This window comes from Phymastichus coffea, unplaced genomic scaffold (genome assembly GCF_024137745.1).
Source record: "Phymastichus coffea isolate CEN01 unplaced genomic scaffold, Cenicafe_Pcof_1.1 PCOF00054, whole genome shotgun sequence".
Taxonomy (NCBI): domain Eukaryota; kingdom Metazoa; phylum Arthropoda; class Insecta; order Hymenoptera; family Eulophidae; genus Phymastichus; species Phymastichus coffea.
The window spans coordinates 1,668,299-1,691,065 of NW_026706865.1; the positions used below are offsets into that span (position 1 = coordinate 1,668,299).

At 37.5% G+C, this 22,767-nt stretch overlaps 4 protein-coding genes across 4 annotated transcripts; 1 reads left to right on the forward strand and 3 right to left on the reverse strand.

Annotated features, from left to right (window-relative positions):
- Positions 1–15: 15 nt before the first annotated feature.
- On the reverse strand, positions 16–11,473 carry LOC131665802 (myophilin). Its single transcript, XM_058937928.1, has 4 exons — positions 11,257–11,473; positions 1,626–1,762; positions 1,347–1,551; positions 16–1,273 (listed from the first exon to the last, which is right to left on the reverse strand). The coding sequence occupies exons 1-4, from the start codon at positions 11,308–11,310 to the stop codon at positions 1,103–1,105; spliced, it is 567 nt and encodes a 188-aa protein (XP_058793911.1). The 5' UTR covers positions 11,311–11,473; the 3' UTR covers positions 16–1,102.
- Positions 3,534–6,236, reverse strand: LOC131665800 (peptidylglycine alpha-hydroxylating monooxygenase). Its single transcript, XM_058937926.1, has 3 exons — positions 5,696–6,236; positions 5,309–5,524; positions 3,534–5,247 (listed from the first exon to the last, which is right to left on the reverse strand). Exons 1-3 carry the CDS (start codon positions 5,810–5,812, stop codon positions 4,576–4,578), a joined length of 1,005 nt encoding a protein of 334 aa, XP_058793909.1. The 5' UTR covers positions 5,813–6,236; the 3' UTR covers positions 3,534–4,575.
- Positions 10,447–22,729, forward strand: LOC131665801 (large ribosomal subunit protein uL13). The gene is made up of 7 exons (XM_058937927.1): positions 10,447–10,763; positions 20,738–20,845; positions 21,354–21,484; positions 21,761–21,870; positions 22,048–22,193; positions 22,378–22,500; positions 22,574–22,729. Exons 2-7 carry the CDS (start codon positions 20,825–20,827, stop codon positions 22,655–22,657), a joined length of 615 nt encoding a protein of 204 aa, XP_058793910.1. The 5' UTR covers positions 10,447–10,763; positions 20,738–20,824; the 3' UTR covers positions 22,658–22,729.
- LOC131665798 (armadillo-like helical domain-containing protein 3) lies at positions 13,012–16,600 on the reverse strand. Its single transcript, XM_058937924.1, has one exon. The coding sequence runs from the start codon at positions 15,726–15,728 to the stop codon at positions 13,716–13,718; it is 2,013 nt and encodes a 670-aa protein (XP_058793907.1). The 5' UTR covers positions 15,729–16,600; the 3' UTR covers positions 13,012–13,715.
- Positions 22,730–22,767: the final 38 nt, after the last annotated feature.

The following is a 22,767-nucleotide window of genomic DNA, read 5'->3' on the forward strand; positions in this document are numbered from 1 at the left end:
GAAAAAATAAATATGTAGTATGTCACTCAGTGTCACGTTTATTAATCATCATGATTTATATATTTTTTCGAAGGCCTTCTAAGGTGTTGAACTTTTAAAATATTTTTCAAATTTTAACTGTCAAATTTAATTTATATAAAATACTTATTATAACATTATCTATATATTCATAATCGTAAATAATACAGTGGTAAATAAATTCATTGTCATTACAATCATTTTAACATATATCACGCGCAAGACGGTCTTGAATAAGGATTGTTTGTTACAACACGTGCGAGTTTTAGCAACAAAATATAGAGTAAGATATCTTGTTACATACTTCTGATTTTTATATTCATTGCACGCAACACTTAATAATTTTGAAAAAAAATCGGAATTCAGTTAAATGAATTTATTTCATAAAACTTGAATATTAATATTAATCAAATTTTAAACAAAAATATAAGTATATATATATTCTTTTTGTAAGTATTGTAAATTGACATTTCTCTCTCACATTTTTGTTGTTATACTCTCTAAAATAATTATCAAAATACATATTTTCAATGTTTCAAATACTGATTGAAACTTGCAACTACAAACTAAATATGCGAATATTTTAATAAATTAAATTACAAAATTTTATTAATCGAATTGTCCAAATCGTTGTAGTTTAGAATATGACTCGCATATATCAAATATCTGACTATATTGTAAGTCTTTCGAAGACCAGTAAAAGTACATCTGTTGAAACATTTCGTTGAGCAATTCAGTTAAGGCACCAAATATCGTCCAGTGAATACGTTTTGTTTTCCAATCAGAAAAAAATATCGTCAACTTTAAGATTGACGGAAATGGATTTTGCGACATACACGTTAAAGTTGTTTACTCATGACACTCGCAAAAGGAAAATGATAACAATTTAGCCACGAGAAGTAAAGAAAAATGAAAGATTTCTCTCGTTATCTCATGTCGAAATCTTATAAATTACTCGCAAGCTCGTTGATATGTCAAAGTGGCAATGCGTGTATATATTCCTCACAAATATACACGCAAGCCGATTTAGTCTGTGTATGCATATGGATTTTGGGGAAAGAGGTGTAAGGTCAAGTGTTGCAAATTACATGTGTCGAGTATTGCCGAAGTTGATGCCGCTTTGATTGGCGCCTTTGTTGCTGCCGTATTGCAAGCTAATGATGTTCTGGCCCGCTTTGAGCTGCTCCTCCGAGAAGTGCCGGATATTCTTGTCGGCCTCCTTTGGCCCGATGCTAGGCTTCCCGTAGTTGCCCGCCTGCGAGGCAGAGTTTTGGACGTATAAAGGTCTGCCGACTGGCAAGAAGAGCGGACGTGAAAATGCACATTACCTTTCTGCCGAGGGACTGGAGGCATATGACGACCGAGTTGAGGTTCTGCCTCTCCCAAAGATCGACGGTTTGGAAGCTCTCTTGAGCTGGAACGCCAAGACCCTTGGCAGCCTCGAGGAAGGCGTTTATGTTCTCCATGCACTTGAAGGCCATCGTGTTCTGGTTGATCTTCTTCACCGAGCCTTCCTTGATGCTGTTAACCAGCCTGAAATAAAAACGCAAAATTACAAACATCGTTTGCATGAATGTTAAATTTGTAGCGTTAATAGCCTATTTTACCTGCAAAGAAGAGTACCGTCTTTCAGGGTCTCATATAAGTTATCCATATCACCGCTGGTATTGATGTTCTCGTCGGTGATCGCTTTGATCCATTCCAAACTCTCCTGCGCCAACTCCTCGCTGTATTTGCTGTTGATCTGAAAAACAATACATCTGGTTAGTTATCGTAAGAAATCATTGACAGCAAGGTAAGATTCGATGTCCGTTTTGAGAAATAAAATGCGAAGTTCGCGAGTGAGAGGGAGAGAGAGAGAGAAAATTACAGTCGTACGCGTATCGCATATCTTGTCGATGAAACGCAGCCGTATGCATTGCGTCGTGTAACAAGAAAACTGCAACCGCTGCGCGCATTTTTTTTTAATTATGGATTTAAGCATATTTTGCGAGAAAGAATATTGAGCTTGTATCCCCCCTTTCAATTTTTCTGCCCCCCTTCAAATTATCTTTTGCCTGGACTTTACGAAACTGGAATTTGCGTTCGAGAGTAGACTCACTCAAGCTTTTTGTTTATACCATCGGCAACTTTCTTTATCTTCGTGAAGTTGAGCACGTTCAAGCGTTTCCGTGGGACTCGCTCACCCCTTTTCTGATAACGTTCGTTGGCACTGTATTCTTTTTCCGCGTCCGCTTATCAAAGATCAATAGGTGCTGAGCTAGGTGCGCATCGCGCAAAAGTAAGAGAGATAACGAAAATCCGATACGATACAAAAAAACGTTGAAGGCAGCTTTTTTATACATAGCGTCTTAAAACTTTCATAGAACTTGGTGATTCATTGTGGTCAAGTACGCGTGAAGCGCCTGGTATTGGAAGATTCTTTCTCCTTCACCGCTCAAACCCGCACGCGTTACGTCAGTATGTATTATTACCGAGCTGATATGTAAAGAGGAAGTTACCGATGATTAATGACAAAAGAGTGAGAGAGAGAATATCTGTTATTTCCGCATCATGCGTTCAGTGCAATTTGTTCTCGTTGTCATTTTTACGTTACGAATGCAAATTGATGTAAAAAAGTTAGATAGCGAATGATTTCACGCTAATTTTGCATTCATGCGTCGATGAAAGCGAGTTGTGCGTATTCTAATTTTTGCCGTTCTCGAAAGGCGAAATAAAATATGTGCTTTTTGATTGGAAAAAAGTCATCGATAATTCTTCGCAACCGAGGATAAACCAATAAACAACGTGGGTGCTTTTAAGCGTCTGTTTTTTGTCCTTGTTCGATATGCATTTATATTTAGGCTTTAACTAATATAATCGCCTCAAATTCCTGTACATCGAGGAAAGCTCCTTTTCTCTTTGCAAGAAAAACACGCGCTATTGTAACTTTGAACTAGAGCGGAAGTCGTGTCACAGCAAACCAGCTCGACAATGGGGGGAGCAAAGAAATGCTATAATATTTGAAAAATAAATAGGTGGCTCGACTGAAATAATATTTGATCAAACGAATTGATTCAACATACGAACGGCAACGTGTTTTTTTTTGCATTGTCGTATGCGTTCGTGTCGCAATTTCGTCAATAACTAAAAATATCGCATGCGAGTACTGATATTAAAAATTTTTAACGACTTAATCACTCGGACCGTGACTAATATCGTAAGCGTACAGATACATCAATCAATGCGAGCACGGTAAAAGTTGCGTAAAAAGGCTTATCGATTTTACGGCTCATATAATTGTTATCGATGCAAGCATTGTCTACGACTTTGAAACTATCGTTCATTTTTTCAGAGCAGCGTGAAAATTGTCGATTGGACTGATCTTACGGTTCTTTTAGTAGCCAAAGTATTTGTGCCACGACGAAAATTATTTATGATGATTTATACCATCAAATTCTTTAGATAACAGTTGCTACAGTGTATTTTTCGAAATAACTCGAATTTCATATTAGTGGGATAGGCAATGTAAAAAAAAATTACACGGATGATTATACGTTTATATGTATTGTTCTTTTATTAACACGTTTCACATTTTTATCACAAATTATATTTACACAATTGATAGCCTCCGGACAGCATACATAGTTTTTTTACTCATCATCACAACTCATTCGCATTCTATTTCAGTCTGTTATAGTTTCATAAGGTAATGGTTTTCTTTATTTATATAAGTAAATTTACGGAGTTTATAAATATAAAATAATCACGTGTTCCTTAGATTGAAGTTAAAATTAGAGGCTTTCGGACACATATACAAAACTAAACTATATGTACAGTCTTTGATAGATTTGTAGGCAAACTAAAACTCAAAACTTTAAGAGCGTATATGAGGTGTGACTATATATTCATCACTATGTATCGCAACAATACTATGCGTAAAATATTCATAAATCGAAAAACTTTTAAATTAACAGAACAACTTCAAATAATTTAGAAAATAGGCGAACTCTTTGGTGATCAAATAACATCAATAAACATTTAATATTAATTGTTAAATAATATCTACAATTTTATACAACTGAATTCAATCCTTTAGATAACGTTTTAAAAATATATTTTAAAGTTCATAATTAGAATATTTGAATTTTCAATAAGCAGAAGAAAATGAATTTTCGAGTAACAAAATAATGAGCATGATGCAACGTATTTTGAATGTTTACATAATGCTTAAGTAGAATGAGGAAAATTACATTTTTGTTTTAGAGTTTATCTTAAGGAAATAAGCCGCGCTAGTAAATAGGCCCTGAAATGATTTAGACAATTGAAATTCACGATTCTGTTTTCAAACGAAAGTTAAAAACAAAATATATTAAAAGTTATCAAAGGTCACAAAAGTTTGTGGAACATTGTTTTAAAAATTAATTTTTGCTTCTATAAAAACGAAAAATTGAAGTATGATTGACAAGTTTGTTCAAAATTTAAAATCAGAATATTCTTTTGACCATCACTCCACTGATTATGTTGGTTGTAAATGTTTACAAATATGATTTTTAAGTAAGTTGGTGCAAGGACAGATTACAGTGTAGAAGCTTCCATATCAGGAATGTTCTGAAGATTTGTTTTCTTCCAATAATAATCAGGTGGTCCAGAAGTGAAGCACCATGATTCCTCCAAAGGTACATCGTCTTCTACGTAATACATTATGTAAAAATTGCACATTTCATCCTTGCCTGTCATTCCAATGTAGGTCCATTTATCACGATTACTCTGCATCGTACATCTAGCAGCCAACGTATCTCCTTGGTGTATAGCAACTTTTGATTGAGTTTCGTAGAACATTTGTGGAGTCAACGGATCTCTTTTACCAAGTTCTATCCATTCGTTATTATTTTTGACAATGTATCCAGATACAATTTTCCCTAAGGTGTGAGTATGGGTTCTGTATGCGAATGGATGAAGAGTTTTATTTTCCTTGACCATGCAAGCTGTTTCCATGTACTCCACTGCCTTGGGTGGGATACTACCACCGGTACCCAATATATATACTCCAGCAAGCTTTCTCAAAGGCTCTTGTGTAAGATGTAAGGTAATACCAGAGTCATCTGTGCTACCATCTTCGAATGAATCAACATGAGCATAGTGTACTTGTAACGTTAAATACTGAATTTTTGAATTTCTGCCAACTTTAAATCCCACACCATCTGGAAGTATTAATGCTGGAGCATCCCGAGCCCAGGCATAAATAATCTGAATAAATAAAATAGTAGTATTAATAATGTGATTATTTTTAACACAACTTGTTACTTACTTCTGATTCTCCTCGACAAGGACCAGCAACAGTCATTTCGCTGTCTTGCGAAGCCATTTCTCCACAATTCCAGACTGGCTTGGAACTTCCTGGTTTACTGCAACCGTACAAAATAATATGGTGCGCAGTGTTCATTGTTGCGTTTGGTTCAAAACCAACAATATAGTAAGTATTATCAGGATCTATTTTCACTGGAGTACAAAGATATAACTCTGGCTGTAATTACAAAAAGTTCATGTTTTGTTAACAATAATAATACTAACTATTACATAGCATATGGTTGATAGATTTTATTGTAAAAGAAGGAAAATGACGAATTAGGAAAAGTAGCAACAACTAAAAACTGACAAAATAAACCAATCAAATTAGGAATAAAAATGTACTTACAACATTTGGCTTGACATTGGGCATAAGGATCGAGAACTTTTCCACGCTATAGCATCTCGTCAGATCGAAAATAAACGCGCACAAAAGTAAACAGAACGTAATTCGTTTGCCAAACATTGTTTTTCTTTCGATTGTGAAAACTGCAACGGGTCAAATAAGCTCGCACATGAAAAAAGGAAAACTACCTGTCGCAAATTGCAGAACAGGTAGATGATATTGATCGCAACAGTGCGGTCTGCAACTGCGAACAAACATGAGAGGCACTGACGTAGCTGATTGACGTCATATTTTTAGTGAGATTTCCTGTCTCTAGGCGGCGTTCACGATCGTAAAAGGCGCGTATTTTGAAGGGACGTACGATTTGAAAATTTGCATTTAATAGAAGCTAGTTAAAGTCGTAACAGTTGCAAATAAAAGAGTTCTAAACTGTAACGAGTAACGAAAGTTTATTAATAATAACAGTATACACTAATTGCATCTTAAAAAAAAGTATTTTATCCATTCTATAATACAAACTCTGTTCATCAAGCACACACAACTATCGAGAATACATAATACACGATGACATCTGGAAATCATTGAGCACTGAAGTTCGTTACCGTGACATCATCTCGCCGCCTTTTTTCTCGTTTTAAATAATGACATCATCGTATAGTCAACGCGGTCTTTCCAGATTTGAAGCAAATAGCCATTTTTTAAGTGTCAATCTCATTCGTATGAGATTGTCAATTTGACGACACGAGTAATGATTCACAGAGGAAATTTTCAGGCTGTCTGAATAAGTAATATTAACAATAATTAACAATAATTGCAGTTCAGCAACGTGAAATGCATGTCCAACTGGCCAAGTACCCTCCAGCACAGACGAGTCTCGAGTGTCGCACATCCATTCGCAACGTAAGCGCACGCACGAGTTCTTTTACACGTACGACAAAATGGCTCGCCGATCTTCGTAAAAGGGCTGAGAGTATCCACGGATTTGTTTCTTATTCTTGACCTTTTTCAGATCTATCGGCAATCGGCGGGCCGTTTTGCTCCTTAAACAGCTTCTTCGCGATCGATCGATATTATTCCACGCTAAGCTCTTACAATTTTCCTTAATTAAGCGAACTCACTCCGTAACATGGGCAAGTCACAAAAGGCACGAAAGAAGGTGTGGCGCGCGGGTGAATGTCGACCGCCTCTATGATTTTTTTTTCTTTTCAGGTCGAGCGAAGGATCACGCGCGAATTGCGCGAGGCCGGCCGTTTTCGCATAATGAGAGTTTTCAGATAAGACGTTGTCCTAATTGCCTTTGGCTATTTTCTCCATCGAGCTTTATTGAGTTATTGCGCGCTGCAGATTATCTGCCTCGTTTCGCGGCTGCGATCGAGAACGCTACTTTCTTTTTGTCGTGCTCGAGTGGTCATTCGTAAAAGTGTCGTTGCTTCATCGCTAAGTTTCAGTTGTGAATGGAAGTTTACGGCTATTGTGACATATTGCATATTTCGAGAATTTAAATGAGAAATTACAGTCGCCACCATACAGTTCTCGATTGCTTTGAGCTTTTCAACAATTGTCAAACGACTAGAGAACATTTTTTTCAACTTTTTTCCAAGCTCCTTTAAACTTTTGATTTTTGAAAACATTTTCATTTATTTTCAGTATTTTGATTTTTTTTTAATTGAAAACTTTGGTTACGTCTTGCCGCCTGTACCTAAAACGCGAGGTATCTTCAACTCGGAACGATAACTGAATTATAGAATAAAATGAATACGAGCGAATGTCCGTAAGATGATTCTCTGCATTATTGTCATGATGTCATGATGTCAGTGCACGAAATGAAGATGCGAATAATTTTCGAGATTCAACCTTTTTTAACGTCGAATTTTTTGTAAAATCGCTAGGATTTAAAAATAAGAAAGAGAACGATGAGTTGTCGTCGCAACTGCACTCTGCAACAAATGAAAAAGCACCTCCCAAGCATAAAAAAGCAATGACGCGCGCGAGCCTCTTCCTTTTCTTTTTTTCGTGTAAAAATCACGTACGCACATTGCGTATCTGTAAAAGGTATCGAAGTGACACGAGGTGTACGAAAAAGAAAATGAAAAAAGGAGCACGAGCGGGGCTCCTTATGCAACAATTGCGAGGGGAGGCCCCGACGGAACGGCGAAGGACGCGGCCTTATAAGGCCGAATTATTCGAGGCTCGGTTAACGAGTTCGCGGGCGCGACACTGATCGCGACGATGCGCGTACTCCTCTCTTTTTGCCGGTCTAACGCACAAGTGGTCCGATTAACTACAAGTGCGAGAGGGCGACACTCGCATTCGGATACTACCGATTTGATTGGCTGTCGTCGGGATTTCCGCTCGGATTGATTGCTCGTTCGAAGCATGCTCCGATCGAATGCTCGCGATAGCAGCAAATTAACTTGGATTGCGCAAGCATATGAATTCGGGGGGGTGGTCTTTTTCCTGGCTAAAATTTACCGAGTCAGTCGGTATCCTCGTTCCAAGGCAACCGACAAACTTTTCGTCGCACAGCCAAATCGAAAGAAAAAGCGCACGTACGCGCGCGCGGCAACCAGTTTCTTACGAGGAAAAAGAAAGAAACAATGAAGAAGACTGCGAGAGCATGTATAGCAGCTGCGCCCACGGATGGGCCCCGTTAAGTGTGCACCGCGCACGAATATATATCCCCAAGGTCGAGAGATCCTTGGCCTCGCTATGTGTGCGCGCGTAAAAACCTTGAATGCTTTTCGGACGGATGAGTTCTCATTTTTATTTCATTCAGCCATTTTCTCGCGGTTTTATGGTATTTGGATTTTTTTATTCTCAAACCTGCGACGGGTAATTGATCGATTCGATGAATTCTCCTAACACCGGCGATTAGATTAATAAGTGACGCGCGCGAATGGAAGGCTGATATTCACGAATCGTTTAGTGAGTCAGAGAGTGTATTATCTTTCGTACATGTACGAACGAATTCAACGTCGAACAAATTATGCTCAATTTTAATCGAATCGTCTGAAAATCTCCGATTCGCACTAATTCACCAAGCAACCATACTGAACAAAAAAAATCCTCGTACTGAGTCTACGCGCGCGCGAACATAAAATCCAAGTCAAGGCGTCGAGCACGCAACACGTGGCATCGCAATTCAGCAACGTTTCTTCAGTTTATTGGTCATATGCATAGTGCCGTTAGGCCGATTCGATTGAGTAATTAGGCAAACGACACGTGGACTCGGATTTCGAAAGACGTATATGTAATTTATACGCGGAATCCGTTACACCGACGGGTAAGAAAGAAAAACAAACTCGACAGCCGTGCACGAATCGAGATTCCTCATTCACGTGAATGAGAGCGTGGATTACAGCTCGTTCAAGAGTGAACAAACAATTCGTCATTTCAACGTCAGAGCAAAAACGCTCCCAAAAAATCCGAAGAGGAAGAAGCTCAAGGACCCCAAAAAGTAGAATGACATAACGAAGAAGTTATGCGCGACAAGAATGAGTCATGGCGCGCAGACCCCTTCGTATTTTTTCCTCTATATAAGGCAGAAGCCAATTAGATTCTTTTTTTTCGAAGCGCGCGCACGTGCGACTTCAAATCCGTTTCAAACTCTCCTCGCTTTTTTCTTCCCGAGAGATTGGCGGTTGCGCCATTCTGCAGCGTGGAAACGAGTCACGTGGAATTTTTTTCGGCTTTATCGCGGCTGAAATTCGCAACGACGCCGACGGATTTATCAAAAACGAACGCGGTGGCGGCGGTGGCGAGCGAATAAATAAAGCTTAATTGGAGGCAGTTTATCAAAGGTCGCGCGCACGTACACATCGGGAGAGAGAGACGATCAATTAGTGTGCGAGCACGCAGAGCCTAATTAAATAAGAGGCCGTGGGGATGAGCTCCTCGTCGTTTCTATATTAAAAGATGAGTACGCCGCTGTTGCGTAAGCGCGCCGTCAATTTTGACGTTCGGCAAAAAAGAATACACACGCGTACGCGACGAGCGATGGAGCTTTTGCGCAAGGTATACGATCGCGCGCGCAGCTTGCGAAAGAGACAAATTATGTTATAAGTGCTCGAATATATTTTAATAACTCTCGTAAATCGCGTCGTTGCGTTTTTCAGGATTGATCGTCGTCGTAAAAGTCCCGCAGCGTGCAAGAGCAAACCACCGCGGTAACGCGCCGACCAAGCCACGAAGGAAAGCGCTTCCGGGGCTTCGCGATGAACCGTTTTTACATTCTCAATTAAAAGCTAGGGCGTCTCGTGGCGCACGCACACACTCGCGAGCGCCTGATAAACAAAGCGCGCCAGCACACCGGCCGTGGTAGGCAAGCCGTTACACAATGGAATGTGTCGCGCTCGACTTTCAGGAAAAGGCGCCGTTCCTTAAAGAATTGACTCCGAATATTCGATTCGGACGTCGACGCGCAAAATATTTTGAACGAGAGCCACGTAAACAACGGCACGACGTTGCCCAAGAAACGTAGGAAATGTGCCTTTGCTGACGAGCACACGCATCGCACGCGTCCTGCACCGCGAAGGGAGCAAAGAAAAATCTTCAAGACAGCTAATAATAGCGCTTGGCTCATTTTCGGCCTGGAAACGGCCGGCCGCCGCATCTGACCTTTCAATATATATCCTTACAGCGCGCATACATGCGGCCGACGCGTGCACGAGCTTCGAACGATCATTTTTCCGCGCTCCACGGTCGACGGGTTTTTACGCGCACAAAGTGCGCAACGCGACGTGCGACGATCAAAATGATTGCTCAAGTCTCGTCGTCGCGTGCGCGCGGATCAGCTGTTGTTTTTGCTCCGTATGTGTCGGCGATGCGCCAACAGGTATCGATTGTGAGCTTTTCTCCGCGTACCGATATTGTGGCTCATCCTGTCGTCGATTTTCGATCGACACGAACGGGCGATTCTTTATTCATGGTCAAGTTGTCCAACTGATAATTGCAAGCGTAGAGCGCGTATAACTTTCAAATTGCGCGCTAATTAACGACAGAAGAATAAAGATTTTGTGCAATTTTTTGCCGACAAACCGTGTAAAGTTTTATCATCGTTTCTCGTTATCAGGTAAGTGAATCATTCGCATAGTTGATAACCGCACTCGTCAATATATGTATACGTATTCTCTCGTAACTTTTCCATTAAGCAGAAACAGTCAGAAATTTCAATCCTAAAATTTGTACATTTCGCAGCACCGGCAAACATTAATTTCGTAAGAATGCCGAATGTACACAAGAACGCGCGAGTTCAAATAATTAATCCTACGCTGCCAACAATACGTTTTCCTTATCAGCAATCAAACAAAGCTATCGCGTGTATCGCAAAAACCGTAATTCGACTAATCGCAATGGAATGTTCAGCGATGACATCCCCTCACTGTATTCGCGCGGTAATAAAATCCGCGAGCGCGCGCGCACATACACACACACACACACACACACACACACACACATCTGTTCCCGGCATTCCGGAATTGGGTCACGCGCGTACATCCCCCTTCCAAGTAATTCAAACCGAATAAAAAAGAAAGAAAGAAAGAAAAGGAGCATCTCGTACTCACTTTGCGCTGAGCCTCGGCAGCGAATCCAGATTTGGTTGCACGGTTGCAGGCCATCTTTCGATGCGATCTAAGTTACGCCTCGAGAAAACTTCACACTCGCAACTACGCTGAGAGAAGAAAAACGAGTTTTAATTTCCTTGCGGTGTGCACACACACGCACGCACACACGACACGCGAGAAAGACGAGTTACCCGTACGACGATCGCGCTTCGACTAAAGGCGAGTGGCGAGGCAGAGAGAGCGAGAGAGAGAGGGAGAGAGATAGAGAAACTGCTACCCCACTACTCCTTCGAGCAACCGAATCGACGGGACAGAAGGGAGGATAACGGCCATCGGTTATCGCTGAAAGCAAACGCGGCGACAGCTCGCTGCAGAGAGAGAAAGAGAGACGCCGTTGTCTTTTTTAGGGTGTTACTTACGAATAGTTATACAATCGCAGCTTTTTAATTACGCTGCGTGTATTTGCCGTGAGTACTTGCGATAGGTTCGTTGCCGTACATTCTTCCAAGTTTTGCGCGCTCTTCGTCGTGTGAATTTTTCGCTGATATATACACGCGATCGCATTTAGGAAGTAACCAAGAATTTCACGAGCTGTGCGAACTTTTGGCCGAAGTAACGATGCATCACTCGAGCGCAACGAGCATGTTTCTTCTTATCGCGCGTTTCGTCATTAAATTTATGATGGTAATTGAGCACAGGAAGAGAATCAAAATGACAATCTTGACGTTGCGCTTACATTTTTTTCAATCCATTCCAAAAGTCGCGATAAATGAGTAACATAAATCGTCGTTAAAATTATTCGCATCTGTATGTCCATAAACAGAACCGTGGCAACAAAAGGCAGCGGGAATGCATGTAGCGTAAACCAATTAAACCAAGAGTGCCACACAATACTTTTTTTAATATTCCAAGGGCGGGGCAAAAGTGAAAAGTACGAGAGAAAACATGGAATACCTATATATCCTGGTTACTAAACATCGTGTATGTGTGCGATATGTCAGCCTATCCTCTGGTGCACCGACAGACTTTTTTCCATTTTATCTACAGGCTTCACTTTCGCATTATTGACGCATGTCACGTTGATTCAGCCTCGTTTTTTTACGATTGTGCGAATGCTACTAAAATAACGATGGATCAATTGATTTTGAGATGCGATTCGGTCTACGCATTAATCTTTTGAATATAACGACATGCAACTCCGCAATTAAACAATGCCATTGATTCTAATTCCTGATGACCCATTTGCACATTAAGCTTCGCCGCACGATTGGTTTACTATCTTCTTGATACTACTTTCTGCAAAGAACAACTTGGCCGAATGAAGTCATCAGCTCTTACATTTTTTCCCACATGATCAAACTGAAACAAAATTCCTTAATGAAATTAAGCCTCTTTTTTTAAAGATGTATCGACCGTGAAGAATAAAAGAAATGGAAGTTCTCCGAGTGAAAATCCTTTAGTCTACAAAAAGCTACAATTCTCAGTACAGAATCGTCGAATCATCTTCCGCTAAAAAAAAAAGTACAAGTATACACGAGGGGAAATATAAATAACGGACTTCCCATGGCAACAGTTGACACTTACATCAGCTTCGAATAAACTGCAAAAGAGGCAAAAAAAATGGGACGCATACAAGCATGTAAGATAATCGTACACACACAGAGAAGCAATTAGACGCGACGTCAACCACACACGCGTCTCCTTATTTCAATATGCATGCGCGGTTCGTCGAACTCGCGAGGTACGATCTCTGAAAAGGACCTGTACTTTCTAAGTCGCTCTCGGGACCTAACAAGAACGAGTTTCCCACCCGCTGCCCGGTTTAATGCACTCCGCTAACATAGAGGGAGTAAATGGCCGTTTTTCGAATTTTTAGCGGATGCACGTTAAATAATTCTTCTTGCAATTGGACATTACCCTTTGACATACTGTCAAGTTGAGAGGCGTTGAAAGGTTTCGATAATTTAACACTAATTATATATTATCGTAAGGCTTCGCGATCGCGCACGGCAGCAATATTTATGCTATCACGTTCGAGAAAATCAATTAAAATACGGAAGTAATTGCAAATTAGACCATAATTATAGTTCAAGGAGTGTTTGAAACGTTTATTTTTTTAGTATAATTTTAAATAAAAGAAACAGTTGAGTAAGGTCAAGGTCTATCGAGATATAGGATGCAAATTTTTGTGCTAAAGTGATTTTTTATTTGCTTAAAGCTGCATTATAATAAAATACATATATAATAACAAATATAATAACTAGAAAAAAATTTTACAAAGTTCAACCAAGGGTGCTTACAAAAAATTTCTCTTTTATGTACATACATTATCAAACGTAACAGATAAATACGAAGTATACAAAATAAATTGGTATATTTTTTTAATTTTACATCGTTTTAGTGCTTTCTGCTCAAAATGTGAAATATAATCGATAATTTTTATTTTCGCGAAAAATCATTTATTGATTATTAGGACTACAATCTTTAAATATACTTTGGCAGTCGACTTCTTCAATATTTATAGACAGTCTTGTAGCTGTAATCATATTGCTTACCAAATTACTAAAAAATTCAGAATAAGTATCGTGTTCTGAATATCTTTCAAAATGATCCAAGTTCTCTTGAAGTTTCAACGTCAAACTGTCGTAATGCTCTATAATGATGGCCATTATTTGATTTTCCGATGGTGTTGATATATTTTGCCTCACTAACCATTCATTAATTTTTGGCGAAAAATGATCCAAAATGTCTCTTATGTTCACCAAGGCATTCGTTAATTTTGCAGCACTCTCTTTGTATTTGTAATGTTCACAATTTGAATAACGAAGTCCCATTGCATGCAGGTTTATAAATATCATTTTCATACGAATGATCTCGTAAAAAAGTTTGTCGTATGCACTAGATGAAAAAAGAAAAGTGTCACCGTATGTTATAAATATATTCAAAATTTTCACTACTTCTGTAGCTAGTGAAAATATGTTCATTTTCTTTGCTAAATGATTTTCATGCAATGTAAGGAATTTTATGAGATTTATTAGAACTGTCCAAAGTTTAATCCATTCATAGTTCAACCGAATACAAGATCGCTTTTGATAATATAATATCCTCAATAATATACCCAGACATTGAGAGTACAACTCCAAATTAAATTTCTTCACCATGTGCGAAGAAATAAAGTCAATCATTATATCTATAAGAGTAGCTGCCAATGGTTGAGAAAAAGACATAGATGTTCCATATTTTCTATGGTTTATCGATATCTTGTAAAGCGGCACTTTGAAAACTAAATTGGCATCGTGCATCAAACTATTTGCGTACTGATCTTCAGAAATACAATTTAAAATTAGGAAACACAATTTCACGTTGTTATTCACTCTATCTGTTGGTGTAGCATGCATTATAATTGAGCAGTATTGAAAAAATATAGCTAACAAATTGGAGGGTTGTGTGGTAACTTCTAGTGTTTGAAATTCTGATGCATTCTGATTTGCAGTATCCTTTTGATAAACTGGAAAAGTTTCTTCATTTTGTGTATAAGCTAATGTAGTCATAAAATTTCTGTTGAGATGAATTGCTTCATATAAAGCAAGAAGAGCTGAGTTATTGTCCTGAATATGCTGCCATTTAGTCTCTTCTTCACCGACAAAAATATTACCAATTATGTTGGTCAAAGATGAAAACCATGATCCTTCAACACATACATTTAAAAGAGGGAATTTTCTACAAAAGTCTGATAATGTACTTGAAATAACTTGTCCATAGCCATTGAGTGCCAGTTCATCATCCAGTATCGATAGTTTAACAATGAAAGGATTTGTACTCTTATGTTTCTTATAGTTAACGAGTAACATCAAAATCAATATTATACTGTGCCCATGATGGTTTCTTGATGTTTTGTCTTTTAGTAATTCTATAAGTGATTCGAATACAGTACTATTCATCATGTATTTGATGAGTAAATTTTCATCCATGTTGCCCATACCAGTGGCAATAATTAAATACATCTGGATAAATGAAGCTTTTAAACTAGATGGATATTCGCCAGTTATGAAAGCATTTGAGTGCTTGATCAAATTTGTCATTTTTTCTTCTACGCTATCAACTCCAAATAGAACATCTAATAAGTCATGATTGATGTTATATTCACTGAGTTTTTTAAATAATGAAAATAGAACAACTGAAATAGTTTGTACCGAATGAATAATCTTGTATCCATTTTCATCATTCAATGCTTCCACACAATGTAACATTAATGTATTCAAATTTTTCTTGCATCGAGTGAGAGATTCCTGATCTAATTTCATTATTTCACTCTCTACATAAGAATAGTAAGGTTTAATTAGCAGCAATTCATTCCAAAAATTAGGGTAAGTCAGTGTTACGTCTTCACCGCTAAAAATATTATCACACATTATTAAAAACTTTCCTCTGTATTTCCGTTTGACTCCATCGCTTCGGTTCACGGTAATCATTTTTATTTATTGTTGTATGTGACTTGAGTATTACTTAAAATTTTAACACCAATATTCGACTCTACTCATGTACATTTGTGAAAACAATCACGACTTCACAAAACATTCATAGGTTATTTTCAAGTTGCGGCGTTCACTTTACAACTTGAATTTCAACTGAAAACAACACTAATAGTCAGAGAAGTTAATACTTTACAGAGAATGCATTATCATGACAGCCACTTGCTTAAACTGCATTGTTTTATCAAAAATATCGAGCTTTCCAATATATTAATTAGCACTGTCGAAAAGCAACATGTCCATACATACGTCATCTAAGAGTCAATATGGCCGATGGTGGCAGATTCGAAGCTAGTGTATCGTAAACAGAATAAAAAAGTCGAATGGAGCAATTCGGAGCAAAGCGCAAATCTACATTTACCTAAGAAACATCGTCTAAAAGGTTATTCGATAAATAAAATTTGGAAATGCAATGCAAGTAAAAATAGCGGATGGAATAAAATCGGTATCCAATGAAGGGGAAGTGAAGCACACGCTCCTTGTTTCTATTGAGAAAAATGCAGAAGATCGGCGTGCGATCTCGTCACGCTCGAAGGCACTCCTGGCGCGCGTATCCCACGGGAGGAGAGAGGCGAGACAGACTGCGGCTGCACGAGGAATGTAAGAGGCCTCCGCGATAACAGGACCGGCTTTCGTCCTTCGTCTCGAGCCTGCAATTGCGCTCGAGAGCGATGGGCTCGTTTCGCTTGTCGCTCGGCCTGCAGTACATTGCGTCGTTTGACAACAACGGGCGCTTCTTTTCCGGCAATAATATCATTCCTCCGAGCTAAGTATTGACCGCGCGTTTCATTGCCCAGTGCGTGCCTGACATATCGGCTGGCTTGATCGACAACGATTCATTCTACCGAAATATTAATCAAACGACAAAGACACTGTTCTAAGCCTGTGTGTATGCCGTTTGCCCGTTACACAATCGGCATCACAATTAAGTGTAGGCGGCGCGACTCAAAACACGTCATTTCAATACGTCTGGGAGAAAGAGAGAAGGAGCCATTGGATCGTCAAGTTTGCGCTCGCTGAACTTCACCGTTACTCGCGCGATTTGCATGAGAGGCGCCTTCGAGCGAAACTCAGAGCTCGCGGGTTATGTGTATTAATTTTTGGCTGAATGGGCTGTGAAATCGACGACCCGCGGGATCTAATGTTACAGTCATGACTCTTATACTTTGCTTAGTTTCTCACAGTTAAAAATAATGATTATGTTGTAACGATCTTCCGATCGCGTTCAAAGGCCTATTAACTTTTAAGTATCATGAATAATTTCCTAAGTTTTATGATTCATTTAGAATTTTTGAGAATTTTAAAAATTACACTTGTATACGTTCTCAAAAAAGAACTTTCAAACTTTTTTTCAAGTGTCTGCAGATTCGTAGACTTTTAAGTTTATTAATACTGATATTCATGTTTTCGACGGAACTTTGTCGTGAATGCGACAAAGCAAGCCACGTCATGCTCATAAATATCGAAAATCAATTTTTTTCAAAATAGAGTTTTGATTGTTAATAACTTTTCCCCAAGACCGCTAGTCGCCTTCTTGAGCTTAAGTATTATTAATTTAACAGATGATGAAAAGCAAAAAATCGGCTATAAGCGTCGCGATTTAAGCATTTTCAAATTTTTTGACAATTCCTCGCTCACTTTTCTCAAAATCTACGTCATCTTCGACTAAATATATAAAAGCTTACTAAAAATCCTGAAATCATTGAAAACATTCACGAGACTTTAAGTGAATATTAACTATTCTGTTACTTACGAATCGTGATCTAGAACTTTCATTTGGTTAATACAACTTCCCAAAGTATTTCCATGTAAGTGCAAAAGAAATTAAGTGCCGTATACAAACCTCTTTAAAAAAAGTATTAATCACCAATCAACAGCTAAAAAAAGAAAAAAACAGTCCACGCATAGCCATATAAAGCCAATGTAGAGCAAAGTGACGAGTAAAATTCGGCACGAAAACGGCGTTTTTCTCGAGTACCTACTTACGCTCACGTCGTGATTCACAGCAGCAGCGCGGTAGCCGTGAATTGTGTCAAATAAATACGAATCGCGGCGAAAATGGCCTTCGCGAATCATCGCTGACTCAATGTTCCCGAGGTAAAAAGGCTGTATGCAACACTTGCAACCAGCTCAAATACTTTTAACTTTGTATGGCGAGCGTGTAAACTTATTTCGGGATTGAAAATGGAAAAAAGGTAATGGTGAAACCGACGCGTGCAGAGATGGCTGCAAACGTAGAACTATTCTCTGCTGTTGATAGCTTACGATGATGCGGCTATTTCCAACCGAATAAATTAATTTCTCGTTACAAAGTAAAGTCACGGCCGTTAATAAAAAATACGTATAGTCGATGTCGATCGAAAAGGCGAAGCCAAATATAAATAGCTCACGTCACTCTCGAGTTAATAAAGTTTAGATCCTTCGCGGTGAATCATCCAACTTTTTTAGCGCTGATTGTTTCCGAAAGTGCTAATCGACCTCATATTTTCAAGTTTATTTCAAGGATCAAGCGCAGCTAATCATCCTTATCAGTCCTTTCGTTATATCGAGCCAAATTAGGTTGGCACGCTGCGAGTGACATCTTATGGTTGCTAAATAAGAAAGAGGCTGGAATCGTGGTTTCGACACAGCCAAGGCGATCGAAAGAATAGAAAAAATTACATAGCAGGGAATTGGCAGCAGCGAGAGAAAACCGCGAATCCAATCATTTGGCTAAGCACGCGCAGCACTGTGCCACAGCCGGCGTGTAATCCAGCGAAATCAGCATATAATGACTCCTGAGTCAGACCATCATCAGTGGTGTAAAAGGCCGATTCTGCCATCGACAAAAGTAGTTGTAGATTCGATGAGAGATCGAAGGATTGTTTTGCTTCGTTCGATGAAATCACGCTAAAATTATTCTTACGCGTTGATAACAACGATAATGATTGCAATCTAAATGCCGAGTTCACAGGCTTTATAAAAGGTACCAATGAAGAGCCGCAGACGTGGACCGACAGAGTCAAATCAATCAAAAAACTCAATCGAATCCCCAGTAAAACCGTTTGAAATGGTATCCTGCATGTGAAGCGCAAGCAACGAGTCACACTCTGTATACTCCAACATCTGATTAGCAATCACGAGTCGTCGCGCGCGTCCCGAACGGCACACGGGGAAAAACTTGACGCATCGCGAGAGAAAACGAGTTGCATTAGAAATGCAAGAGCGCGCGTTTCCTTTGAATTTGCATTCCCCTCTCGCGCTCTTGTGCGCACAAAGGGTCTGACACTTGACTTCTTTGTCCGTATTCCTTCTCCACGCTATTCTTGATGTGCGATGTGTTTACGCGGAGAACTTGGACACCTGCTTTTTTTCGTGTGCGTTTAGAAGAGATGCCGCGGGAATCAACGATTACTTTTCTTCTACCTGTAGAGCTCGCGACGAACGTACCGAGTCGATATGTCAATGTAGTCTCCTTGCGGCAGCCTTATATAACTAATAGACAGATATAGCTTATTTTTTATCTCGAGCGATATTCGTGGGGTTCGATTGCTATAATTTTCATATTCGAACAATTAAGTCTTATATAAGTATTTTGGATGTGCTTCCATTTTCATAAAAAAAAAATTGTATTCGCGAAATAAAAACATATGTCCAGCAACCTTGCACGCATTTCGAGCCACACAAAGAAAGGTGCCACGTGCCACGAGTCATCTGTACGATACGTACAGCACGAGCAGATGTGCGCTCAAGCTGCGCCGACTGCACGTCGTTAAAAAAAACCATGAAAGCCACGTATGGGAGACTCCCCTAATTTCGTTTTTTTTTTCTTTTGGATCTTATCAGAAACGGTTTATTTTCTCCGAGAAAGGGCTAACTTGCGCCAGGCACAGCCGTCAGGCAAACAAGGACGGTTGTATAAATTTAGGCGTTACGCGCATATATGTATACGCTCAAGATTTTTTCCCAAATATGGCATGGTATTTTCGTATATGTTTAAAATTGTGATGGTGATGGGATGAATTATTTCATTCATGAAAGTTGTTAAATTTATTGATAATTTTTTTCAAATCAAATGAAATTATTATGTTTGCATGTGTTTTTGTTTGTAAACACACCGCATATTTGTCACCCATCAAAAAAATCTTTTTAAATTCAAATTGCTAAACTAAATATATTACTTTGAACTGTTAATTTCGCTATTAGAGCTTAAATATTTCCCCTTAATATTACACGTTAATAAAAAAGGGTCATCGAAGAAATAAATTTGTCCAACTTTTTTATTTGATTAATAAACTATCTATAAAACGGAATATCTACAAAGTGAAATTAAAGAATTGAACGATGTACAGTTTGGTGCGCTAAAAAATATTCAAAAGAAAGTGACACTTAAAAAAATCCTCGTAAAGTTATTCATTACTTGTTTTAGTATTTATTTAAGAAAATTATTTATATTATAATAAATGTTATGTTAGTTTGTATTTTTGGTAAGATTGAAATTGTTTTAATTTCTGAAATAACGCTGATATATAAACAAAAATATTGAAAAGTAATTTTCACCTGTAAAATTAATTAAAATTAACATAGTAAGTATTTTTAAATATAACCATTATAGTGGGTCAACGAATCCCTAAAATCCACACCAAAGGCACAATCCAATTGAAAATAAGAATTTTATAGATTCCAAGTATTAAATTTTCGTGTATCATCTCATTTCTGAAAAATTGAACAATTCGGCAGAAGGTTTTAAACAATTGTTGGTCATTCAATAATTTTTATTTTTTTGAATTATTGACTATGATTGTATTCACTTATGCTTAACTAATTTAAATTTATAACGAATAAAATATTGTCTTAAATATTTATTAAATATTTATTGAATAAATATTGCTTATATTTTATAATTATAATGTTTACTAACGTGAATATCACGAGCATTTCAAATCTCTTACATAGCCCAAAAACTATAGTTTATGCAGTGACCACAACTTCCGAAGGCAGCACTTTTCACTTGTAAATTTGCCCGAATGGCTTCTTTTCCGGTGTGGTGAGATAAAATGACGGGCTTTAGCGAAAAGGTTTGTAATAATTTTGATTTTTTATGAATATTTGAACTTTTAAATTCTTCACAAAGATATAACATGGAAAAGAATATGAATGAATAAAAATTAATAATTTATTTCAAGTCTTCAAATTATGTAAATTGTTAGAAACTTGCGAGTAACCTATACGTATTGATCGACTGTTGCACACGTGTTTGTCTACAGCTTTGAAGTTTTGGTTAGAAATTGTAAAAACACTTTTATCCCCTATAAGATGTTATTTACGTTACTGAATTTTACAATTTTATAAAATATATCATCCATTGATAAAATAACGCAATTGACAAACATCAACTTTACTTCATATGTGAATATGTGAATTTCATTTGAGTACTGTTCACTTTTTGCAACAGTATAAATATTTGAATTTGTTTATTCTTATTTATTGGTATTACGTATTGTTTTATTCTTAGTATACATTGTTTAATCATTTATTTTAATTTTTAATTTTATAATGTTATATTAATCTTATTTTAATTAACAGCCAATCCTTATTGATGGCCGTGGCCATCTACTTGGTCGTTTGGCAGCTATCATTGCCAAGACTATTTTGCAAGGAAACAAAGTTGTTGTTGTAAGATGTGAGCAACTAAATATTTCTGGAAATTTCTTCAGGTAAAAAATTAGATTATGAATTTCATCTTTATTTGTTGTTGGCTTTTACTGTTAGAAGATATAATTATTGAAATGTTTTATTTGAATTTATGAAACATTAAATATAAATGGCATTAAATATAATTACAATTTTATTTTAAATCTTACATGATTATTATACATCTTACCTACATTATTTGAATGTTACTGAAAAGAACTATTTTATGAGTGTTTATTTAAAACATCATTTTTATTTGATTGCATAAGAAATTTCTAAATTTTTTATTTTTATTTCAGGAATAAGCTGAAGTTTATGTCATTTCTCCGTAAGAGGTGCAATGTCAACCCAGCACGTGGTCCATTCCACTTCCGTGCTCCAAGCAAGATTTTATGGAAAACAGTGCGTGGTATGTACTTCTTAATTCATATGAGTTTATTGAACCAATAACATTTATTCAGTGATTGATGTATTACCTACATTATTTGATTTCTGTGAAAATAAAAACATAAATGAGAATAAATTTAATATTAACATATTTTTAAAGCTTCAAAGAAAACACTTTTATAAATAATATTGTTTGTAGGTATGATCCCACACAAGACACAGAGAGGTAAGGATGCTCTGAGGAGACTAAAGACATATGAAGGTTGCCCTCCACCATTCGATAGGAGAAAACGTGTTGTTGTTCCTGGAGCAATGAGAATTATGTGCCTGAAACCAGGCAGGAAGGTAAACTATAATTTTTTTCAAAAGAAAATTAATTTTTGAATATTTAACATGATGTCTTGGTAATTTGCGTCTGAATAATGGCATGTCCAAATTGATGACCACTTTAGCTGATTTTCTCTTCCAAGTAACTTTACGAAACGTTGTAAAAATTTATGATTATGAAATAAAATTATTTGTTTTTTAGTATTGTCATGTTGGCCGTCTTTCACATGAAGTTGGATGGAAATACAAGTCCGTCGTTCGTACTCTTGAGAACAAGAGGCGTGTTAAGTCCATCATGGAAGTCCAGAAGAGGAACAAGCTTAAGGTATTAACAATAATTTATTTATATGTAACAAACAATTTGATTGGATCTAGTACTAATTATTTTATATCTTCAGAAACTTACCAAGCAGGCTGGTGAAGCAGTTAAGAACCAGACGGCGCCGTACACGGCCATTATCAACTCTTTTGGATACAATTAAGACCTTTGTTATAAAGACAATAAAAAACCTTAAAATAAATTATAAGTCCAAATTTTTTTTTCATAAATTATTTTAGAAAATTTGAAATTGAAAGTTGTGATTTTTTATTT